The sequence below is a fragment of the Lacerta agilis genome, chromosome 1 (assembly GCF_009819535.1).
Source record: "Lacerta agilis isolate rLacAgi1 chromosome 1, rLacAgi1.pri, whole genome shotgun sequence".
NCBI lineage: Eukaryota > Metazoa > Chordata > Lepidosauria > Squamata > Lacertidae > Lacerta > Lacerta agilis.
In genome coordinates this window covers 3,197,828-3,222,754 of record NC_046312.1, presented here as the reverse complement: position 1 = coordinate 3,222,754, position 24,927 = coordinate 3,197,828, and the positions used below count along the sequence as shown (strand labels likewise).

The following is a 24,927-nucleotide window of genomic DNA, read 5'->3' as shown; positions in this document are numbered from 1 at the left end:
GGTCCCTTCCAATTCTACAGGTCCAGTCCCCTCTTTTACAGGCATCCAAGTGGGTGCCCTTCACCACCTCCCACCGTTTCAGCTGCGCGCTGCGCGAGGAAGGATGTTGAGGATTCCTTGCTCTGCCCCGAGGAGTCTCCTGCTTCTGCCCGGCGCCGCCTGCCAGTCTCTGCCAAGGCAGGGAGACGCCCGCTCAGCCTCGGCCCTCCCGCTCCTCCCGGGGGCGGGCATCTCCCCCCCTCCCCAGGCTCCGCCGCCCGCCCTGATTGGCTGCTGCGCGCCTTTTGCGGCTCCGCTCCGGCGCAGCGCCCGGACAGAGCGAGCGAGCGAGCGGCGGCGACGGAGGCAGCTGCAGGCAAGAGCCGGGCGGGGGGCGGGAGGCGGGGTGGCCGGGCGGGCACAGTCCGGCTGCGAGGGGGGAACGCCAGGAGGAGGAGGAGGAAGAGCAAGGGGCCCTCTGAGCACGTGCAGAGTGTCCGGCACCGGAGGGTTGCGCGAGGCGGAGGGCGCGAATGGAGAGCGCCAGGCAGCATGCCGGTCTCCCCATAACTGCGCTCAGATGCTCCTCTGCGCTCTTATAGGGCGGCTGGCTACATAGGATCCGACTTCTGGGAACCAAGGTCCTTTCGCCCTCCCCCCCCCCCCAAATAAAATATTTGAAAGGGGTGCCCCCCCTAAGTTGATGGGCACCATTCCGATGATGTGCGTGTACTGCATCTTGTGATTATGTGGGACGGAGCTTAGCTGCCCCCACCGACGTTACTCAGGCTGGCACCCCAGCTGGCTGGAGGGGAGAGTGCCCCCGGGCATGTGCAGAGGGCCCTTTAGCGTGGGAACACTTTCCCTGCTCCAGGAGGAGCTACCGCGGTTGAAGCTGCTTCGGAGGGGAGGAGGAGGGTGTCCCGGGAGAGCCCCTGCCGGCCTCTTGGCTGGCGACAAGGGAGGTGGTCCCAGCAGAAGGGGCTGGGGGGCTGGGGGGCTGCCTTTCCTCCCTGCTGCCCTTTTGCCCCTTACCGCTGCGGGCGATGCCCTTCTCACCTCCTGCGCTCCCAAGGAGGCTCCTTCCTTCTGCAGGCGAGGAAAGTGATCCACGAAACAGGATCCTGCCCGCCTCCTTTTTTAAGAAGAGGCCCTTGTAGGTTTGCTGCCCGCAGAGCCTACCTTGGCAACCTGCCTTCCCCCAAAGGGCCTGAATTAAATTTTAATTTCCAGACGGGCCTTCCTTCCGCAGGAGGAGGAGGAGGAGGAGGAGGAGGAGGAAGCTGGCCTGAAGATGCAGAGGCTGTTGGAGCCTCCACGGAGATCGGCTTTCACTGCTGAAGCCACCAGCTCCTTGGCTTTGCGCTGACAACATCCACGCCACCTTCGCCGCAGGGTGCTCTCTCCCAGGTAAGTCCACCTGTGCCCAGTGGCGCTCATGCCAGAGCTGGCTTAGAGGCACGACTGGCTTCTTGTGGTGCTGGAAACCCTGCTGGGAAACAGCCTACATTGCTAGATGCTCAGGTGTGCTATATGAATTACCATTGACAACAGAGCCGGATTTAGGTTTGATGAGGCCCTAAGCTACTGAAGGTAATGGGGCCCTTGATATGTCTAGCTGTCCTTTGTCAACATCAATTTGTCACTGTTTTTTTGTGTTGAATATATCCTATATGTCCAGTTACAGGTGGGTAGCCGTGTTGGTCTGCCATAGTCGAAACAAAATAGAAAATTCTTTCCAGTAGCACCTTAGAGACCAACTGAGTTTGTTCTTGGTATGGACTTTTGTATCTGAAGAAGTGTGCATGCACACGAAAGCTCATACCAAGAACAAACTCAGTTGGTCTCTAAGGTGCTACTGGAAAGAATTTTCTATTTTATATCCTATATGGTAATTTATGGACCTAATAGGTAGCTAAAGCCATTTGCACATGCAGAATGTAGGCACCCTATATATAGAAAGGAACAAACCCGTGATATTTTAGGGAGCAGGCTAGCAGGCGGGGCCCATGACTTACATCATAGGAGCCTACACAACACAACACTTGCTGTATGTAGGTTTTATTTTATTTGTTTCTTATCTTATATTTTGGAAATGTACATCCCTGTTTTTCCCCCATTAATTTTTTTGCCCTGAGCTATAGCTTGTCTAGCTTATACGTAAATCCGGCACTGGGCAGCAATGAGATCTCCTTGATAACTAAACAAACTATTACTCCGTCTTTCCACCTGGCTCTTTTGCAAACAGAACAGGATTCAGAAAGCAAATAACCCGACTTCTCATCTCTTAACAGCAGCCTGGGGGCTGTATTGCCAAATCCTGAAAGTCTTAATAATTTGGGGTGTTGGTACTCTAAGGTTTGGCAAATCACCTTCCTGGAAGTAATCACAAACTAAGAGCAGAGCTTAAACGGCTGGGGATTTTAAAAAAATACGTAGCATGATTTTATTTCTCATTCAAATATTGAGGCACCTGGTCATTCAGTGCCGTCAGTCCATGCAAATGTCTGGCTCACTTAAGAAACTTTATTCTTAATAATGATGCCATTCACAGTTGGAGATAACTTACCTATTTATCTTTATTATTTGTAAGGGGAATCTTTGTGTAAGTTAAGACTTCATTATTCCATTAGAGCTGTGTTGTACCTTTGAACTTTTGCCCTTCCAGGCTGTGAAACTTTATGGTTTAAATTTTCAATTATTTGTTTTATTTATTTGTGTTACGTTTGCACTTTTTTTTGGTTAACAAATCAATAATATATCTATATATTTAAAATGAATGGCCTTTGGCAGTCTTAACCTCACTTAAAACAATTTGAAAAAGTAGAACAACACTATGACGCCATCACTGTGGAGACTTCATTTTATTTTTCAGTTTTTCTAATTAACAATAATCATCATCAAATACGATTGCATACATAGTTGCTTAGACTTCCCTCCTCCCCTTCCTTGGTTCCCTATACAAACATTTTAAAAACTGAATCTCCTCCTTATCACTCTCTATATTTCTTCCAAAATCACCTTTTAACTGCTAGGTTTTAAATTAATCCTGCTAAGGTATTTAATTGTTTACAGCAATTTCTTACATAGTCCAAATATCTCCCCCATTCTTTGTTAAAAACTCTTTCTTCTTGATTTCTGATTTTGACATTTCTGCGGAGTCCATTATCTTCGCTTGCCTTTCTTCCTTTGGAAGATTTCATGGGTAACTAGGTCTCCAGGGAGCGTACAGAGTGTAAATTTTGTCGGAGGAGCAGAGAGTGAGATTTGAACCGGACAAATGCCCAGCTGTGTATTTAGAGGACATATGAAGGCAGCCCTGTTTAGGGAAGCTTTTATTGTGTGATATTTTAATGTATTTTGATTTCTGTTGGAAGCCGCCCAGAGTGGCTGGGGAAATCCAGCCAGATGGGCGGGGTATAAATAATAATAATAATAATAATAATAATAATAATAATAATAATAATAATAAATATTTCTGTAGTTCAGCTTACCCCAGCCTGGATCTCCCCAGATGTTTTGATCTACATCTCCCATCAGGTTCAGGGTTGGCGAGACTTGTACTGTACTCAAAACATTTGGAGGAAATTAGGTTTGCAAACGCTGTTGTATATATAATGAGGCCAGTTAAAAAGAAAGGCGTTGCTAAAAGAATTCCCTACTCCTGCTGATTTGTATCGCACCTCCAGGACCCCGCCCATTTACAAAAAAAAGTAAAAGGAGCCAAAATGGATTTTGCATGACCGCAAAATGATGGAAAGGCTCTGCTATAATTTGTGTTCACCTCCTGAGAAATGCCATCCTGTTTTCCTATGAACTCTTATCAAGTTTCTGCAGCTGCTCAGAGTGTTTGCTGTTGTGGTTTGCGTTCGTTTTCACAGGCTTAAGACGTCACTGGTCACCGTGAAGGATTCAGATACCCAAAAGGATAAATTAATTGCTGGGTGTCGACTCTGGACGGTATTTCCGTTTCATATTTGCAATGGAGAAATATGAAAAAATCAGCAAGATTGGCGAAGGCTCCTATGGTGTGGTGTTCAAGTGCCGGAACAAAGACACAGGTCAGATTGTGGCCATCAAGAAGTTTCTGGAATCGGAAGACGATCCCGTTATCAAAAAGATTGCCCTTCGCGAGATCCGCATGTTAAAGGTAACTTCATCAGAACTGCGTTGTCGGGAATCCAGTTAAACTAGGGGCTGCCTGCCGATTCATTTTTCTACAAATTAAATAATGTTCTTCTTTGTAACTGATCTTATTGCCCGAACGATTTTAAGATTAAAAAAGGAAGAAGAAATCATGAGCATATCACAGCATAGGTATATTCCCTAATATGCTAACTTTTGTGGAGCTTTGTTTGGTTAGAGAACTAACCTGGGAAATTTCGGCCGGTATGAAATCCGAAGCATGTCTGTGCTTTGGTTCTCGTATTTTATTTAATTTTTTTCGAACCTGCAAAAATCTGATAGATTGGGCTCTGAACGCAAACCGTATCAAATCATTTCCCCATCCCTAATCACGGCATCCCTGCCTGCCACCCTTCCTTTCTGGCAAACTGGAAGAAGCTTGCTAGTTTGAGATTTGCAAAACATTGGCTCTGGCAGATGGCGACTAGTGTGGCCATGCCATTCTGCCCGCCCAGCTTTTGCGCAGTTTCTGCAGCGCAGGAGAGCTTCCCTGGGGATGTGCACCTAGGAGATCAGATCTCTCTCTCTAGCCCAGCCTTCGCCAACCTGGCGCCCTCCAGACTACAACCCCCATCAGCCCCTGGCAGCATCACTGCTGACTGCTTTCGCCTGTAATGACATATCCAAAACACCGGCTTTCTTCTCAGGGTAGTGTTCTGAGCTTAAGGATGTGAGAGTTGAATGCAGCCATTGCTGTTTCCCCCCTTGCTAAGGATATATTTCCTGTCTCCCCTCTTTGTTGTGAACTGTCGGTTTTTAAAGTCCAAACTGGTGTCCCAGGGTGCTGGAATGCGTCACCTAGGAAACATTAGGGGGTGCCCGGGGGGGGGCGGCTTTTCCTGGGAGAGGCTGGCGGCGCAGAGGCCAAGCACACTAACTAAGCCATCTTACTCTGTGGCTCCTAATCTCTGGTTTCATCTTGGCGCATCTCCCAGAGCCCTTGGCTTTCTTGCTGGCATTGTTGTAGGAACACAAGGAGCAGGCAGTGTGGTTGCCTTGGGCTGAATTGTCTGTGCTTTGCTCCCAGCAGGGGATCATGGAATTGTAGAGTTGGAAAGGGACCCCGAGAGTCATCTAGTCCAACCCCCTGTAATGCAGGAATAGGCAGCTGTCGCTTACGGGGATTGAACCTGCAACCTTGGCATTATCAGCATCATGCTCCAGCCAACTGACACAGGTCCTGCATAGGCTCCCGGTACATTTCCGAGCACAATTCACAGTGTTGGTGCTGACCTTGAAAGCCCTAAATGGCCTCAGCCCAGTATACCTGAAGGAGCGTCTCCACCCCCATCATTCAGCCTGGACACTGAGGTCCAGCTCCGAGGGCCTTCTGGTGGTTTCCTCCCTGCGAGAACTGAGGTTACAGGAAACCAGGCAGAGGGCCTTCTCAGTAGTGGCACCCACCCTGTGGAATGCCCTCCCACCAGATGTCAAAGAGAAAAACTACTAGACTTTTAGAAGACATCTGAAGGCAGCCCTGTTTGGGGAAGCTTTTAATGTTTAATAGATTATTGTATTTTAATATTCTGTTGGAAGCCGCCCAGAGTGGCTGAGGAAACCCAGCCAGATGCGTGGGGTATAAATAAATTATTATTATTATTATTATTATTATTATTATTATTATTATTATTATTATTTATCATCCAGGCCCAGGTATCAGCTCGGGCGGAGATTTCCCTGAACTGCAGTGTAATGTCCGGTAGGGGAACTGTCTAGCTAGAAGAGCTTTGTTTGCTCATTAATATTGTGAATGTGATTAAAATACCCCTGAGCTTCTGCGATGGTGCAGTACAATATCATATCTGCTGTTGTTTTCTTTTGCAAATTGTGAATATGTGTACTTTCACTGTTTGGGCTAGGTGCCAAAACCCCCCTCTTTTCCTGATTCATTACCTACCTGTTCCCACCCCCAGAACCTCTGTCTCCAGGTGGTAACAAGGAGATGGGTGGTTGTCAAATCCAAGAAAGGGGGAGGAACCCCTCTCTGCTTTTCTCTACATAGTGCAAGCACCCCAAATGAACAGCCCGTTTACTGGAAATATAGAATCATAGAATTGCAGGGAAGGGACCCCAAGGGTCATCCAGTCCAGCCCCCTGCAATGCAGGAATTCCAGCTAAAGCATCCATGACAGATGGCCACCCAACATCTGCTTAAAAACCTCCAAGGAAGGAGAGTCCACCACCTCCCAAGGGAGTCCGTTCCACTGCCGAGCACCCCCTACTGTCAGAAAGCTCTCCCTGGTGTTTAGTTGTAATCTCCTTCCTTGTAACTTGAAGCCATGGGTTCGAATCCTACCCTCCAGAGCAAGAGAAAACAAGCTTGCCCCACTTGAGCTGGTGTTGGCCAGCCTTTCTCAACCTTGGGGTCCCCAGACGCTGCACTACAACTTCCATCATCCCTAGCTAGCAGGACCAGCGGTCAGGAATGATGAGAGTCGTGGTCCAACAATGTCGGGGGACCCTAAGTTGAGAAAAGCTGTTCTGGGCTATCCATGGCGGTGATGGGATAAGAACAGAACACCAGCCCACCAGGCTTATCTAAGTTAAGCATCCTGTTCTCACAGGGACCACCCACAAGCAGGATTCGAACTCAAGAGCAACTCTCCCCTCCTGGGGTTTCCGGCAGCTAGTATTCAGAAGCACTGCTGCCTCCCATCCAGGTTGATGGCCATCACTGCCTCCTGTGGCAGGGAGTTCCACAGTTTAACTACGTGCTGCGTGGAGAATTGGCTAGCTGCCCCCCTTTCCCTTTGCCCTGTGTGTCAGGTGCAAGGCTAGTTGATGACCCGGACTATGCCTGAAAATTAAAACACATTCTGCATATTATTATTATTATTAGTATTAGTATTATTATTATTTGTTTATGCAAAGTAGCTTTGCCATAATGGTGTGAACACTCTGATTTCCGCTAGTCCTTGGACAATTTTGTAGCTAGTTCATGGGGAGTCACAGTGCTGTCTTGCTTCTGGGGCTTAATATCAATGGTTCCCCCAGCCCCACACGCCACCACCTAAGTTTTTTGTTGTTCTTATGTTATTGTATTTCAATGCTTTGCTAGAAGCTGTCCAGAGTGGCTGGGGAAACCCAGCCAGATGGGCAGGGAATAAACAAACAAACAAACAAATATTATTATTACTATCTGTAAGCCTCCTTGGGTCCCTGTCATGGGAAAAAGTGGGGTATAAATAAATATTTAATAATTTTCTTAATAATTTCAAGCAAGAAGCTCTGCAATCAGAGTCTCTTGCTTTTCCACCAGCCTCGCACTCTAAAACCAAAGGACCGCTCCTGACACACTCTGCTGGCGCTGCAGATGCCTGCATAACTTTTTATCTGCCGCACCAGAGCAGCCGTTTCCTTGGTGCAAGATTTGCCGGGGGGGGGATGGCGGTTACCCACCGTGGGCTGTGCCTGCCATAAGTCTTCCATATACAATACCCTGGCACAGAACTTGAGTCCCTGCCCGTCAGCTAAGAGCTGGAGATTAGGCCGTTTGGAGGAATTTGCTTCTCCTAGAAGCACAGCATTGTAGAGCAGGAAGGGACCCCCAAGGGTCATCCAGTCCAACCCCCTGCAATGCATGTCATACACATGACAGGTGCCCATCAAAGTTCTATCCATTCCAGAGACACCTAAAGCCCAGCAGAATGGAAATGTTTTCTGCAGGCATTTAAATGTTGGCACAGTCAGTCTCTAGTGGCAGGGTGTTCCACGGGACTGGGACAATAACCCTAAAGACTCGGTTTCTTGTTATTGTCAAATGAGCCTCATCAGCTTGGGAAATGACCAAAGGTGATCCTGCAGATGATCTCACGGATCGAGATGGGATAGAAGGATGCAGGTGGTCCCTGAGACATCCTGGCCCTAAGCTGTTTGGGGCTTTGTAAATTAATGCAAAAACTTTGAATCTGGTTCGGTAGTAAGTGCGTCAGCTAAGCCTGCCTTCCCCCAAACTGGAGTCATACCAGATGTTCTGGCTTTTAATTAGGTTTTGTTTATATGTGCAAACGAAAGTAAAAAAACAAAAAACAAAACAAGCACAGTATTTATGTATTTTTAAGCAAATTATTCACTATGGAACTCCCTCCCACTGGAGGCCGTGATGATCACCAACCTGGACGGGTTTAAAAGAGGATGAGACAAATTCAGGGAGGAGGAGAGGGCTATTAATGGCACAACTCTGCTTCCATAGTCGGAGGCAGCGATGCCTCTTGTGAGTCCCAGTTTCAGGAAACCCCAGGAGGGGAGAGGGCTGTTCTTGTGCTTGGATCCTGCTTGCGGGTTTCCCACTAGGGCATCTGGTTGGCCACTGTCAGAACAGGATGCTGGACTGGGTGGGTCATTGGCCTGATCCAGCACACTCCCGTTATGTTCTTAAGTTCAGCAGGAAGCTCTGGAACATGCGCTGACTGTGTGAACTAGTGTGCGCGTATGCAAATGGCGTTGACAGTGTATGACCATATTGAGCACAAATAATAATGCTTAATTTTAAAGAAGACTTTGGTGGTCCCCTTTGGCAGACCAGTTGTGTGTCTTGGTGTGGATCAGCTGCCTTCAGTGGGAACCTTTGGCCCGCCAGACGTTGAGGAACTGGAACCCAGTGCCATCCCGTGGGCGACTATGGTCTGCTGTCCGCAGTGCCCAAAACCCTCTTGCGGGAAACATGGGTGCAGAAAACCTTTTCTTTTGCAGAAATGTGTGTCTTGGAGGGGTCAAGGAGAGATGGCACAGGTGTGGGAAATTCCCAAGTTACCTCCTCTGACCCTCCCCAATTTGTGATGCAGCTCTGATGTATCTGGGGGAATGGTGGTCTTGGGGTGTGGAGCTGTTCCACCTGGCCTTTGGGCTGGTTTCAGTTTAACCCTGATGTTTCATTCTTTTGCTGTGATTGGTGGGCTACTTAAAAATGAGGCTGCAGTCTAGATTTAATTTTAAATTGTATTTTAATCTGTATTTTAATGAATTGTTTTATGTTTTTGTTGTGGCTTTATTGGTGTTAGCCGCTTTGAGCCCGGTTTGACGGGGAAGGATGGGATATAAATTATTATTATTATTATTATTTATTAATTAATTAATTATATTACACCTCTTCTGTGATTGGATTATGTTTCTGGGGGTGGGCTAGACTCGAAATGTCTTTATAAGAGCAAGGCTGCATTGTTCTGGGTCCCCCCCCCCCCTGAAAAACACAGTTGTTGCTACAGCTTCAATAAAGAATAAAAAATTCCTTCCAGTAGCACCTTAGAGACCAACTAAGTTTGTTCTTGGTATGAGCTTTCGTGTGCATGCACACGAAAGCTCATACCAAGAACAAACTCAGTTGGTCTCTAAGGTGCTACTGGAAGGAATTTTTTATTCTATTTTGTTTTGACTATGGCAGACCAACACGGCTACCTACCTGTAGCTTCAATAAAAATCAAGCTTACTAGCTGCTTTGCTTCTGAAACTTCTCTGGTTCGCCTCTGTTTTTTTACTCCTACCGATGGAGAACCTGCAAAGGACTTTGCAAGGGCTCTTGTGTACCCCATAAGGGAATAAAGTCAGATTTTTTTTTTCTTATAACAAGAGAAACCCAGAGGCAGAGGCGGCGGCAGCTGCTTAGACCCGGCTCCCGGGTGACAAATGCGCCTTCTCGCCATACACCCATCGGTCAACAAAACGAGAAGGGCGATGGGGCCGAGTGGGGAACATTTGCCAGCCTCCGCTCTGGGCCGTGCAGGGTTGGTTTCCGGCAAGTGTGGGCTTGCTGCTCCGCCATCTCTCAGAAAACACCTTCTCGGTCAATAGTAACAGATTGTTTGTTTGAGAAGCGGAGAAGGGCAGCCGGGACTGAGCAACGGAAGGGCTTGTCCCACATCTCAGGCGGCTGCACGTTCAGCAGGGGGAAAATGGGATTCCTGATCAGTCATATTTTGGCCGTGTAAACACTTGCAGGACAAAGGCCCCGGTGGCACACAGAAGCCCAGATCAGGGAGATTAAAGAGGCCCCGCTGTTTATCTTCCTTTTTCTCTCTCTCTGTCTCTGTTTGAGATGCAAATGATGGGTTTTGAAATACAGTATATGGGAGGCAGGAGAGCCAGAGCCCTTTCTTCTCCTTTTTGCTGTGATATTTTTAGCAGCTATGTGTTGAGCTAGGCATTAAAGACTAAGATAATCAAAGGTGGGTTTCTGCAGCTGACAAAGGGGAAAGGTGTGTTTATTGGAGGATGAAGTTTGCAGGTGTTGAAGGCAGCTGGGTAAAGGGGGAGAAAATAAAAAATAAAAAAATTCCTTCCAGTAGCACCTTAGAGACCAACTAAGTTTGTTCTTGGTATGGGCTTTTGTATCTGAAGAAGTGTGCATGCACACGAAAGCTCATACCAAGAACAAACTTAAAAAGCTAAAGGGATCCCTGACCATTAGGTCCAGTCGTGTCCGACTCTGGAGTTGCGGCGCGCATCTCGCTCTATAGGCCAAGGGAGCCGGCGTTTGTCCGCAGACAGCTTGCGGGTCATGTGGCCAGCATGACAAAGCCACTTCTGGCGAACCAGAGCAGCGCACGGAAACACTGTTTACCTTCCTGCCGGAGCGGTACCTATTTATCTACTTGCACTTTGACGTGCTTTCGAGCTGCTAGGTGGGCAGGAGCTGGGACTCTGTGGTTTAACCCACAGCGCCACCTGGGTCCCCCAAGTACAAACTTAGTTGGTCTCTAAGGTGCTACAGGAAGGAATTTTTTTCATTTTGTTTCAACTATGGCAGACCAACACGGCTACCCACCTGTAACTGGAACTTAATTTCAGGTTAGAAAAAATAGGGGGCGTCTTATACATTGGGAGCAGACCCTTATATATAGTGAGAGACCCTTATATATAGTGAGAGAGTGGGGAGGGAGGGGTATTACTCAGAAGCGTGGTGGGAATGGGTGATTGGCTGATAGGTGTGGAAAACCTGAGATGGATAAAGATAGCTTTGTCATGTATAATGAGACAAGAATCCAATGTCTTTGTTCAGAGCAGGTTTGAGGACTTCTGTTTCAGTGTATCTGAAGAAGTGTGCATGCACACAAAAGCTCATACCAAGAACAAACTTAGTAGGTCTCTAAGGTGCTACCGGAAGGAATTTTTTATTTTTTATTTTGTTTTGACTATGGCAGACCAACACAGCTACCTACCTGTAACTGGGTAAAGGGAGAGACTGATATATGAGACAGGCCAGCATCACAGTAATTCATGCCCACGTTTAAGATTGAAAGATTTCACTCATTCATTGCATTTTTAATTCATCCCATTTACATCTCACCCTTTTCTCCAAAGAGCTCAAGGTGGCCTGCACATTTCTCTTCCTCCTCAATTTTCACAACAACCCTGTGAGGTAGGCAGGCTGAAAGCCAGTGACTGGCACAAGGCCACCCACTGAGGTTCATGGCCAAGTGGGGAGTTTTTAAAATGTTGTTGTTGTTTATTGAGTAGGACGTCCTTATTTTCATCAGAGAAATATTGGGGGGGTATGTGGTTTTAACTGATTTTTATTGTCTTTGATTACTCATATATTGCTAAGATATTTTTGTAATTAAGTGGTATGCAAATTCCTGAAATATATATAATAAATATTTTCCATGGAAATGGAAGCATCTACTTAACTCTTAGTGATGCCTCTCAACTTCCATATTCCTTTTTCTTCATACACTTTTAAAAATTATTCTTACACAACTCGAAGAGGTGGGGGAAGGAAAGAAAGCCCTCCTGCATTTTTTCTTCATCCATTTCTATGCAAAAAAGCAAAACGAGCTTGGTAACCCCAGCAGAAGAATGCAAATAAAGTCAATACGCAGCCAACCTGCAAACTCAACCTTGCAGCTGTTTAAAGGGTGGAATTAAGAAATACAGGGTTTGGGTTGGGCTTTTGGGTGGGGGGTAGGTTTGCAAGGGAAACAAGTCTGCTGAGAGAACTTCCCCTCTGCTCTGACCTTCTGTGGGGAAAGAGCTGTGGTTTGCTCACTTTGCACATGCTCAGAGCTCTTTTCCCTCTCTGGATTCTTGCTTTGACCAGGGAGCTCTGAGTTCAAGTCTCCATTTGGCCACGAAGCTGACTGGGTGACCTGAGTCTGCTTTCTTTCTTTCTTTCTTTCTTTCTTTCTTTCTTTCTTTCTTTCTTTCTTTCTTTCTTTCTTTCTTTCTTTCTCTCTCTCTCTCTCTCTCTCCCCCTCCCTCTCCCTAAGCTACTTTACACAGTGGTTGTTAGAATAAAAAAAGGGGTTGGGGGAAGAGACATGTATTATGTACATTTTATTTTATTAGATTTACTTTAGTTTTCCAGCCTGCTTTTCAGGGTCTCCGCCCTCATGAAGTAGAGTGCAACATACTTTTTAAAAAGAAAGAATTTCAGACCATAGAGAGGAATACCCAGCTAATCATTACAAATAGCCGTGTATTTATTCCAGCGTGCATTTGGCTAATTTTAGTGTACTGCGCTTGTAACTGAGGTTATTATCTGTGGCTGTTATCTTATTTGTTGTCTTAAGATTGTAGCAGCAGATAGTTCCTCGGTTACGGGTTCAATCTGTACTCCTCTTAGCATTGCCCTCCTGTGCTTTCCAGCAACTGAAACACCCCAACCTGGTCAACCTCTTGGAGGTTTTCCGGAGGAAGAGGAAACTCCACCTGGTCTTTGAATACTGCGACCACACGGTCCTCCATGAGCTGGACAAGAACCCGCGGGGGTAAGTAGCTAGTCCCTGGTGTGACTCCCATGTAACCCCCTCTCAGTCAACAAACCCGCGCAAAACAAGCACACCATTTTGGCACCGGTTTAGAGCCAATTGGACAAGGCTGGGTTGGGGGCCCTTTACTGGTTTAAACCACTGAGCCTAGGGCTTGCCGATCAGAAGGTCGGCGGTTCGAATCCCCGCAACGGGGTGAGCTCCTGTTGCTCGGCCCCTGCTCCTGCCAACCTAGCAGTTCGAAAGCACATCAAAGTGCAAGTAGATAAATAGGTACCACTCCAGCGGGAAGGTAAACAGCATTTCCGTGCGCTGCTCTGATTCGCCAGAAGCGGCTTAGTCATGCTGGCCACATGACCCGGAAGGTCATGTACGCCGGCTCCCTCGGCCAGTAATGAGAGATGAGCGCCACAACCCCAGTGTGGTCTGCGACTGGACCTAATGGTCAGGGCCCCCTTTACCTTTACCCATGACCCCGGTTTGAGTTTCAATTGCTCAGTTTGGGGGGGGGGGCGTCAGGAAAAGTTGGGTTTGTGGCACAAAACGGCACAAAACCAGCACAAAACTTTGCCACCTGTCTGGAGTCAACCAGACAAGATTGGATTTTGGGGGCATTAACTTGCAACCATGTTTTTGCTTTATCAATTACTCAGTTGGAGTTCGCAGCACGAAATGTGGAGTTCGCAGCACGAAATGTGGAGTTCGCAGCACAGAATGGCACAAAACTATAGCACAAAACTTTGGCATCAGTTTGAGGGGGGTCCGGAATTTTGGGGTCACACATTAATGAAGCTTCAGTGGATGCTGTTGGGAAGAGATGCAGTGCTGCGATTTTGACTTAGTGTTGCTGCGGTTTGATTGTTTTAAGAACACAAGAATATCTTGCTGGATCAGGCCAGTGGCATAAGGTGGAGATGCTCACTGCATTAGCAAACCTATTGAAGATCTTGCTCCCACATTAGGTGTCATTGGTTTTTTTTTTTGCGGGGGGTGTCATAGCTTGGGACACAGCGCAGAGAACGAGTCCCAGCTTCAGACAAGGATGATCCCCCGAAAGATCTTCTCTTACACCCAGGAAGACATTGCCTGGAGCCTGCCTTGTATCAATGGGCAGGGAGTTCCAAAGTGGCAGCCTTGTAAATGAGCAGTGTTACCATTTGGGGCTGGATGAATCCCAAACCGGAATTAAGATTGCCGGAAAAAATATCAACAACCTCAGATATGCTGATGCAGTGTTTTTCAACCACTGTTCCGCGGCACACTAGTGTGCCGCGAGATGTTGCCTGGTGTGCCATGGGAAAAATTGTGTTTATTTGATTCCTATTCAAGAGAATTACTTTATATATAGTCAATATAGACACAGAGTTAATTTTTTTAACATTTTCTAATGGTGGTGTGCCTCGTGATGTTTTTTCATAAAACAAGTGTGCCCTTGCCCAAAAAAGGTTGAAAAACACTGTGCTGATGACACAACCTTGATGGCAGAAAGTGAGGAGGAATTGAAGAACCTTTTAATGAGGGTGAAAGAGGAAAGTGCAAAATATGGTCTGAAGCTCAACATCAAAAAAACTAAGATCATGGCCACTGGTCCCATCACCTCCTGGCAAATAGAAGGGGAAGAAATGGAGGCAGTGAGAGGTTTTACTTTCTTGGGCTCCATGATCACTGCAGATGGTGACAGCAGTCACGAAATTAGAAGACGCCTGCTTCTTGGGAGAAAAGCAATGACAAACCTAGACAGCATCTTAAAAAGCAAAGACATCACTTTGCCGACAAAGGTCCGTATAGTTAAAGCTATGGTTTTCCCAGTAGTAATGTATGGAAGTCAGAGCTGGACCATAAAGAAGGCTGATCGCCGAAGAATTGATGCTTTTGAATTATGGTGCTGGAGGAGACTTTTGAGAGTCCCATGGACTGCAAGAAGATCAAACCTATCCATTCTGAAGGAAATCAGCCCTGAGTACTCACTAGAAGGACAGATCCTGAAGCTGAAACTCCAAGACTTTGGCCACCTCATGAGAAGCGAAGACTCCCTAGAAAAGACCCTGATGTTGGGAAAGATGGAGGGCACAAGGAGAAGGGGACGACAGAGGATGAGATGGTTGGACAGTGTTCTTGAACATGAGTTTGGCCAAACTGCGGGAGGCAGTGAAGGATAGGCGTGCCTGGCGTGCTCTGGTCCATGGGGTCACGAAGAGTCGGACACAACTGAACGACTGAACAACAAACCATTTGGGTTCCAGTTGACACCTTTAGGCAGACAAAATGGACATGCCTCCTCCTTAACAGCGTTTTTGCTCCGAGAATCGAGGCGAGTGGCGTTCTAGGCTCTGCCTTTCGGTGCTCCAGCCAAACCACCACCTGTTTTTTGGGGTGTGGGGTTCAGAACTGGGCCTGCTGTCCGGGGTGCTGCCATCATGAAAAGAACTGCATTTAAATTATTTTCGTTTTAAATCTTCACGGCAGGGCAGGAAAACAGTCCCATACAGGTTGCGAATTCCTGGACTGGACAAGTACGACATTTTAAAAAAAAAACAACCATCCTGTGGGGGCACATGGTTTTTGGATTCCCCATGGATGAGACCCCATCTCTGGGGAAACGGGGCCAAGGGTGGTCCTGTGCAAGAGGTTGCCAGGGGGTCTCCTTCGCTGCCTGCAGAATGCAGCAGCAGCAGCAGCAATAAACCGTCTCCTAAAAGTCACACAGGGGCAGCTGCTGTGACTTTCACTGGTTCCAGCACCTGCAAAAACCCCTCCGCATTTCATTTGTCATTTTTATCACCCAGATTTTCTCCGCACAATTGTTTCAGAATTGCTGGTTCTTATTCACGCGATGAGTTTAAAAAGTTGTGTCAGCGTCTTCTCCGGGCCTCCTTACATTGGGACCTTCTGCATTCAAAGCAAGTTTTCTGACACTAAATTGTGCCCCCTCCGTCCGTGAACAGAGGATGCTTGCTGCGTTATACAAAGGAAGATTGTTTGTCCACCTAGCTCGGTGTTGTCGACTCTGACTGGCAGTCGCTCACCAGGTTTTCAGACTAACGTTTTCCCCAAACCAACCTGGGGAGATGCAGGGGTTCTTGGTGCATAGTTAAACTATGGATGCAGCAGCTAAAAAAGCCAATGCAATTCTGGGCTGCATCAATAGGAGTATAGCATCTAGATCAAAGGAAGTAATAGTACCACTGTATTCCGCTCTGGTCAGACCTCACCTGGAATACTGTGTCCAGTTCTGGGCACCACAGTTCAAGAAGGATACAGACAAGCTGGAAGGTGTCCAGAGGAGGGCAACCAAAATGGTCCAAGGCCTGGAAACGATGCCTTATGAGGAACGGCTTAGGGAGCTGGGTATGTTTAGCCTGGAGAAGAGAAGGTTAAGGTGATATGATAGCCATGTTCAAATATAGAAAAGGATGTCATCTAGAGGAGGGAGAAAGGTTGTTTTCTGCTGCTCCAGAGAAGTGGACACGGAGCAATGGATTCAAACTACAAGAAAGAAATTCCACCTAAACATTAGGAAGAACTTCCTGACAGTAAGAGCTGTTGGACAGTGGAATTTGCTGCCAAGGAGTGTGGTGGAGTCTCCTTCTTTGGAGGTCTTGAAGCAGAGGCTTGACAGCCATCTGTCAGGAATGCTTTGATGGTGTTTCCTGCTTGGCAGGGGGTTGGACTGGATGGCCCTTGGGGTCTCTTCCAACTCTAGGAGTCTATGATTCTATGGAACTCACTCCCACAGGAGTCAGTGACTTGGCGGCAGCAATGTGCCCGAATACCAGAGGAGAAGGGAGAGGGCTCTTGTGCTCAGGTCCTGCAGCAGTGAGTTCCAAAGGTTCGTTGCACATTGAGCAAGACAGCTCTGCTTATTTCCAGTGCACATGAGCACATGTTCAGTCAGTGGCTACTAGCCACAATGGCTAGGCTCTCCCTCCACAGTTGAAGGCAGTAGTGCTTCTGAATACCAGATGCCGGAAACGCAGGAAGAGGAAGATGGAACTTGTGCCTGAATCCTGCTTGTGGGTTTCCCATAATAGACATCTGGTTGGCCACTAGGAGGAGAACAGGATGCTGGACTTGATGGGCCTGGGGCCTGATCCAGCAGGGCTCATCGCAGGTATTGCAGTTTCCTGCTTAGAGGTGTTTTGTTGTTGTTGTTGTTGAGTGGATCTGTGAATTATGTTAAGTAATTGTCTCCCAACCGACAGGTGAAACTCGAAAAATTAGAATATCGTGGAAAGGTTCATTTCTTTCAGTAATTCAACTTAAAAGGTGAAACTAATATATGAGAAAAATGAGAAAATTAAGGAAAGTAGAAAAAATAAAGGGAATTGTGGTCGGAGAGAAATCTTATAAAGTAAGAGCTTATGCCGATGATCTAATAATCACCACCACCGAAAACCCTAGAGAATTTGGACAAGTGGCTGGATTCAAAATAAATTATAAGAAAACCCTCTTCTTCTTTTGAATCAACTTCATTCTTATATCCCTAACCTGATGCTCTGCTGGTGTGAACAAGGCAGTTAACCAAACCAAAACTGCTTTACTACCCCAGCGCAGAAAGACACCCTGTGTGAGAGCCAGTGTGGTTAAGAGCGGTGAACTCATAATCTGGTGAACCGGGTTCGATTCCCTGCTCCTCCACATGCAGCTGCTGGGTGACCTTGGGCTAGTCACCCTTCTCTGAAGTCTCTCAGCCCCACTCACCTCACAGAGTGTTTGTTGTGGGGGAGGAAGGGAAAGGAGAATGTGAGCCGCTTTGAGACTCCTTCGGGTAGTGATAAAGCGGGATATCAAATCCAAACTCTTCTTCTTCTTCTTCTGTTGCCATCCCTTCCCTTTGCTGGTGGACTTAGGTCAAGCAGTTGTGGATTTTCAATCTCTCTCCTCCTTCTCCTCTCCATAATTTTCCTTGCAGAGTCCCAGAGCATCTCGTGAAAAGCATCGTTTGGCAGACCCTCCAGGCAGTGAACTTTTGCCACAAGCACAATGTAAGTCCTGCCGTCAGCACAACCCACCAGCTCTTCCATTTCCCCCCTACCATCTGTCCCCCCACCCCACACCCTATTTCCATAGGCTAGCAGTGCCGGACCTCTGCAAGCAATCAGATCAGAGCAGCCTGCCTCCCACCTACCCGCTTGCAGCCCCCCCCCCCCCGGTACGAAGGAAGGGAGAAAACTGGCTCTTTGCATTTCAAGGGGGGTTTTACCTAAGTCACACACTCCAAAACAATACGCAGACTGAAACAGGCGCCCTTTGAACTTTGCACTTCTCTGAAACCTTGCAGTGCGGTTCTCCAGCCAAGTATTTTGTACAAAATGCAGATACTGGGGGGAAAGCCTTCATAAAAATGCACATGTCATTTTTTTAAAAAAAGCACGCAAAAGTGCATTGTTTTAGGGGGAAATTGCTTTGCAAAAATTGGCATGTTGGGCAGAATTGCTTACAAACTTGTGTATATTAGAAACCCACACTAGAGTGCGGATGAATTCTCATGAGGATGGTGTTGGGTTGTTGTTGTTTTTTTTGTAAAAAAATTACAACAACCACAAACTGTTGTGGGAATGTGGAGAACAACACTTAAGATTCTTTGAATATTGTACACCACCCTGATATTTTATGATATGGCAGTAAAGACTGCCTCTATAGATAAATACTTTTCTTATATGTTAGGTAAAGGGGGGGAACTATTACAGTGTGAAATGTTTCTGTTTATTACCATTTTTCTTCCTTTCCCCTACAAACAAAAGTGGGCTTTTCAACATGCAAATAACAACAATAATAATAATAGGCAGGCCCAGATTGTATCAAGGGCCAGATCCTAACTGGGGCTCCCCATTTGCCACCCTCAATTTTAAATAAGATGAAGCCCCTTGCTTGTTTGCCCCATTGACGGCTCCTCCTTTGTTCCCAGTGCATCCACAGAGACGTGAAGCCAGAGAACATCCTCATAACCAAGCATTTTGTCATCAAACTCTGTGACTTTGGCTTTGCTCGCATCCTCAGTAAGTGCCTTTATTCATCACTACAATTTCTGTCTCTCTATCTGCTGGGCATGGCTTTCCCTGCATCTACTTTCCCTGTACAGTGGTACCTCTGGTTACGGACGGGATCCGTTCCGGAGCCCCGTTCGTAACCCGTGATGTGCGTAACCTGAAGCGGCGCGCATGTGCGTGACACGCCTTGGCGCATGCGCGTGATGTCATTAGACGCGTCTGTGCATGCGCGCACCGCCAAACCCGGAAGTGTGTTTGTTGTGGGGGAGGAAGGGAAAGGAGAATGTGAGCCGCTTTGAGACTCCTTCAGGTAGTGATAAAGCGGGGTATCAAATCCAAACTCTTCTTCTTCCTCCTCGTCTTCTCATTTCCTGCTTCCACCCTCCCTTATCTAGCCGGGCCCAGCGATTACTACACAGACTATGTGGCCACTCGGTGGTACCGGTCTCCTGAGCTGCTCGTGGGGGACACCCAGTATGGCCCCCCCGTGGACGTCTGGGCCATCGGCTGCGTCTTTGCAGAGCTGCTGTCTGGGATCCCTCTGTGGCCGGGGAAATCGGATGTGGACCAGCTTTACCTGATCAGAAGGACGTTGGGTAAGTCCTTGAGAGATGCCAAGGAAGCAGAGAGGCGTTTTTCTTGACTGCAACTGCCTGCAGGTGCAGATCTGTCTCACTCTCCTCTCCGCGGTAATTGCCGTGGAAGGTAGTGGAACTATAGCGGAATAAAATGCAATTGTGCCATTCGTTTCCATATTATTTGCAAATGGATATCCGCCGGAAGCAAATAAACCAGAAATGATAACTATGCCTGCATTATATTCCACTATGGCTCCAGAAGAGGGTTTTACAACGTGCGAAAGCTCACACGTGGTGCGAAACGTAGCACTGAGGGGGATGGTTGTGAGTGTCAGTTTGCATTTCTTAGCGCAGAGTGTATTGATGTGATGTGTAGAGATCTTTCCTGTTCTGCTTAATTCAGGAGGGTTCTGGAAGCTTCTCTGTGTGAAAGAAACAAGCAGAAGGTTCGTGATTGTTTGGGTTATACCTTCAGAGAAGCTGAGAACAGCTGGTTAAAACTGGTTCTCTCTTATCTCTTTATAAAAGTAAGGCCAGACGGAGCCTGCGTTTCACTTTCATGTCTCTTCCTTCTGGTGTGGTGTTCTGTACATAGGATGCTATAGTGTTAAGGTTTCAGACTTATTGTAAGTTATTGTAACCAATCAGACTGCTGCATTCTGAATCCTATTGTTCTAGGACCAATCAGACTGCTGCATTTTGGATCCTATTCAACTCAGTACATAACACCGGATGACGGGAGGTGGCAGAGGAAATGTGTAGGAGTGCCTGTTTTTGGCTAAGGCACAAGTTTTGGGCTGGTTGCTTTGGCGGCGCTGCTTCTGCCTAAACACACGTGGCTCGCCTTGCACCCCACGTAGAGGAATTGCCGCCCCCCCGTGAGCCCCTAAGATATTCCTGCTGCCAGCAGGAACGTCTGAATTTATTTGTTTGTTCCATGAAATTTATATGCTGCTTTATTGCGGAAAGAAACGCCTGGAAGCTGTTTACAAACAAGATAAAAGCAGTAGAATTGTCAATAAGGAGAATGAACGGCAATAAGACTTTCGGGAAGTTTTAAGAACGACAGACTAAAAGCAGGTTAAGACTCGCCTCCGTTTTCTAAACTTCTGGGCAGGCATGTCTGAACAAGGACGTTTTTAGCAGGTGCCAAAAAGAGCCCAGTGATGGCGCCTGCCTGATATCATGAGGCAGGGAGTTCCAAAGTTTAGGTGCTGCCACACTAAAAGACTTGAGTTATTAGAAATGCAGAACAAATGTGGATTTGAGTGTGCTTCTCCTTTCCTTCTTCTCCAAAGGGGACCTCATTCCCAGGCACCAGCAAGTCTTCAGCACAAACCAGTTCTTCAGCGGGGTGAGAGTTCCGGACCCAGAGAGCATGGTGAGAAAGCCCCCCCTGCCTTGCAAACAAGACATAGGAGGCTCCTCAGCTTCCTAGGTTTTTAAGGCCCTTTTGTGTCTCCAGGCCCACAGAAAAGGATTGCTTTTTTTTGCCCTGCGGCTGCTTGGAGATAAGGCCCATTGTCCGGGAACTAGCGACCAGCTCAATGGAATGGCTGGCTCCTGGACGCGGCTTCGGAGACACACGTAACCGCTGGCAATTGGGACATCTGCGCCCGCATTTCGGTGGTTGGGAGGGAAGGATCACTCTTGGAAACGGAGCAGAAAATGGAAGGTCTCCAGATCGAAAGGGGAAAGATCGGCGCTTCTGCTTTCTGACCTTTCCAGGGAGCGAATTCTTCAAATATAGAACTATTTTTTTGTGTTCAGTTTTTTTGATTGGGGAAAAAAAATCATGAAAGGGGGGAAAGGAACATCTAAGCCGATGATGCTCATTGTTTTGTCCTCCTTTCCCCCCCCCCCCAGGAGCCTCTAGAAATGAAATTCCCAGGCATTTCCTACTCGGCCCTCGGACTCATGAAGGTGAGCAAGTCCTGTGGGTTTTTGAGGATGAGGCCATGGTTCAATGGGCTGCTTTGCATGCAGAAGGCCCCAGATTCAGTCCCCAACAGCGGGGCGAGATTTCAGGTTTACCATCCACAGTAAAATGCACTAGCATTTTGAGGTGGCTCTTTTGCCTTCATACCTGCTTAATCTTCTTTACCGAAACCCAGTTTAGCAAGATTAACCACCCGTTTCCCATTTCCCATTTTATTTTATTTGCCTAACGCTCATTTTAGAGGGCTGTTCGGAACTTGCTGCTCTGCACGCCGGTTCTGCTGCTAGCTTGCAATTAAGTTGATGATTGACCAAGCCCTCGACTGTCGTTTTTTTCCATTTCTTTTTATATAAGCAAACCAGGAACGGGGAGTAAAGAAGTGGGACTTGGAACGAGTGTTTCTCCTCCGCCACTCCATTTCAACCGTCTCCCAATTTCCCTCTCCCTTCTCCCCCAAAGCCAGCTAACATTCTATGCCCACTAAGTACTGCTGGGTTCGGGGGGGGGGGTTGTGCACCCATGGGCTGTTTCCCTCCCCTTTTTCATCAGCTCTGCAAACCTCTGCAAGCCTTCCGTTCCCATTGTGGCATCTGGTTGGCCAAGGTGAGATCAGGATTTAGGACAAGGGGGTGTTGGAGATTCATTCCCCGTGTGCAGTCATGGGTTTGTTGTCTATCACATGACTGGGTGTGTGTTTTGATTCCACAGGAATGGGATGTGACGAAGACAGGATGTTTGTCTTACTGTGTTCCCTGAAGTGGGACTATTGTCCTTTGTTCTTTCTCTTTGCTTCTTGTTTTTAAAATATTTTTTATTAAGGATTTTCTTGTTTTACAAAGGTATATGCAATGTCTCTCTCGTATTTTTCCATGTAACATTTTTACAATTTGCTGTCTGATGCTAGAGAGAGGGGGAGCCATGTTGAAGTGCTCCATGTGTATTTATATCTAAAGAAAGTTGTTGTTGTTGTTCAGTCGTGTCCGACTCTTCGTGACCCCATGGACCAGAGCACACCAGGCACCCCTATCCTCCACTGCCTCCCGCAGTTTGGCCAAACTCATAAATAAAGTAGATTAGCCTAAATGCTGAGTTGCTGAGTTCTGTTAGGCAACTGTGCAAACCTATGCGGATCCAAATAGTGTGCTGATGTCTTCTGGCATCAGTCGCTACGATGTTCGGGCTGAGGAATGCTTTTGAAGCTCCCGAACGATCGCCCAGGAGGGAGGGAACATGCCAGTCGGGCATGTGTCCCTGCCAAGGTTCTACTTGTGAGTAGGACATATCCTGACAGGTGGTGGGCTACTGGCCTGACCCTGCAGGGCTGTTCTTATGTTCTTAACACAGGAAGCTGCCTTATATTAGGACATGCGATCGGTCCATCTGCCTCAGCAATGCCTGCACTGACTGGCAGCAGCTCTCTGGGAATTCGGGCAGCCGACGTTCCCAAGCCGGAATCGAACCCAGAACCTTCTGTGTGGGGAAGCAGGCACCGTTGCCACTGAGCCACGGTTGCTTTGTGTCTGCATCCTCCCAGACACTTTGCTTTTTTCCCTTATCGCAGGGCTGCCTCCACATGGACCCTGCAGAGCGGCTGACCTGCGAGCAGCTCCTGCAGCACCCCTACTTCGACAGCATCCGAGAGGTTGAGCTGGGGAGGGAGCGAGAGAGATCCCTCACGCGGAAGCCAAACCGGCCCACACGGAAGCACATCCCTGGGGTAAGAGGCTGCTCAAATATTTCAGGGGTCTCAGGGATCAAATTGCATGGCAGCCAGGAACACCCTCCTGCTACAGGCCACCCCAATCCCTGCTGAGCCCTGCACAGGATCCTCAGATGTCTTGATCCTCAGCTGCATCTGGTACGCAGGCTGAGACCCTCCCTGCCCGCGGACTGTCTCACCAGAGTGGTGCATACATGCCCTCCACCCCCATCATCCAGCCCAGAATCTAAGGTCCAGCTCCGAGGGCCTTCTGGCGGTTCCCTCCCTGTGAGATGTGAGGTTACAGGGAACCAGGCAGAGGGCCTTCTCGGTGGTGGCGCCCACCCTGTGGAATGGCCTCCCATCAGATGTCAAAGAAATAAACAACTACCTGACGTTTAGAAGACATCTGAAGGCAGCCTTGTTTAGGGAAGTTTTTAATGACTGATGTTTTAATATATTTTTAATCTTTTGTTGGAAGCCGCCCAGAGTGGCTGGGGAAACTTTGCATTGTTTCCGAGCACAATTCAAAGTGTTGGTGCTGACCTTGAAAGCCCTAAACGGCCTCAGAGGCCCAGGATACCTGAAGGAGCGTCTCCAGCCCCATCGTTCAGCCCAGACACTGAGGTCCAGCTCCGAGGGCCTTCTGGCGGTTCCCTTACTGCGAGAAGCAAAGCTACAGGGAACCAGGCAGAGGGCCTTCTCGGTAGTGGCGCCCGCCCTGTGGAACACCCTCCCACCAGATGTCAGAGATAAACAACTATCTGACATTCAGAAAATACCTGAAGGCAGCCCTGTTTAGGGAAGTTTTTAAACTGTGATATTTTAAATGTATTTTAATATTTGATGGAAGCCGCCCAGAGTGGCTGGGGGGAACCAGCCAGCTGGGTGGGGTACAAATAAATTATTATTATTATTATTATTATTATTATTATTATTATTATTATTATTGTAGTCTTTTGCTGTGGCGCTGTGGGTTAAACCACAGAGTCTAGGGCTTGCTGATCAGAAGGTTGGCGGTTCGAATCCCCGCGACAGGGTGAGCTCCCATTGCTCGGTCCCAGCTCCTGCCCACCTAGCAGTTCGAAAGCACGTCAAAGTGCAAGTAGATAAATAGGTACCACTCCAGCGGGAAGGTAAATGGCGTTTCCGTGCACTGCTCTGGTTCGCCAGAAGCGGCTTTGTCATCCTGGCCACATGACCCGGAAGCTGTCTGCGGACAAACGCCGGCTCCCTCGGCCTATAGAGCGAGATGAGCGCCGCAACCCCAGATTCGGACACGACTGGACCTGATGGTCAGGGGTCCCTTTACCTTTACCTTTTGCTAAACTGAAAAGTGGAGGCTCAACTGCCTGCAAGTCACTATTTATTCTCTCTTCTTAGTTACAGTACCTGCCCCAGTTAACTAGCAGCAACATTCTACCTGCTTTGGATAACAAGAAGTACTATGCAGCACAAGAAAACTGAACTACCGTTTCCCCAAACATCTAAAAAAATTTTTTAAGCGGTGTCGTGGCTAAGACGGATTTACCGCGGACAGCGCATTCCCAGCCTTGAAGGGAGCTTGAACGGAGAAAGGGGATATACTCTGTTGGTGAACGATGGAGCGAGCCGTGAAATTACCGTGTTAAGAATGGCAAAGCTTTAGAAAGAAAATCTCTGCACCGAGAGAGACAAGAGAGTCGGCTGAAGGACTGGAACTTCTTGTGACTCGGCAGAAAATGCATCTATTTGGGACTTTCGGGGAGGGTTGGGGGCAGGATAATTGTGATTGCATCAATATTGGGGTTATCAAATGACTGCATCAGTGTTGGGGTTATCAGGAGCTCATCATGTGTACCGTGTGGGGAGCAGA

At 47.6% G+C, this 24,927-nt stretch overlaps 1 protein-coding gene across 1 annotated transcript; it reads left to right on the top strand.

The window, feature by feature from the left end:
• The first annotated feature begins 1,230 nt into the window (after positions 1-1,230).
• On the top strand, positions 1,231-24,565 carry CDKL1 (cyclin dependent kinase like 1). Its single transcript, XM_033160613.1, has 10 exons — positions 1,231-1,389; positions 3,861-4,129; positions 12,745-12,866; positions 17,779-17,851; positions 18,775-18,865; positions 19,252-19,452; positions 20,733-20,815; positions 21,301-21,357; positions 22,935-23,090; positions 24,456-24,565. Exons 2-10 carry the CDS (start codon positions 3,962-3,964, stop codon positions 24,537-24,539), a joined length of 1,035 nt encoding a protein of 344 aa, XP_033016504.1. The 5' UTR covers positions 1,231-1,389; positions 3,861-3,961; the 3' UTR covers positions 24,540-24,565.
• The last annotated feature ends 362 nt before the right edge of the window (positions 24,566-24,927 follow it).

Excerpts from the sequence above, each read along its gene's own strand:
- CDKL1 (XM_033160613.1), top strand. The coding sequence starts at position 3,962 with ATGGAGAAATATGAAAAAATCAGCAAGATTGGCGAAGGCTCCTATGGT. Across the intron at positions 12,867-17,778 it reads CTGGACAAGAACCCGCGGGG|AGTCCCAGAGCATCTCGTGA; the intron begins GTAAGTAGCTAG and ends TTTTCCTTGCAG. Across the intron at positions 23,091-24,455 it reads CACGGAAGCACATCCCTGGG|TTACAGTACCTGCCCCAGTT; the intron begins GTAAGAGGCTGC and ends CTCTCTTCTTAG.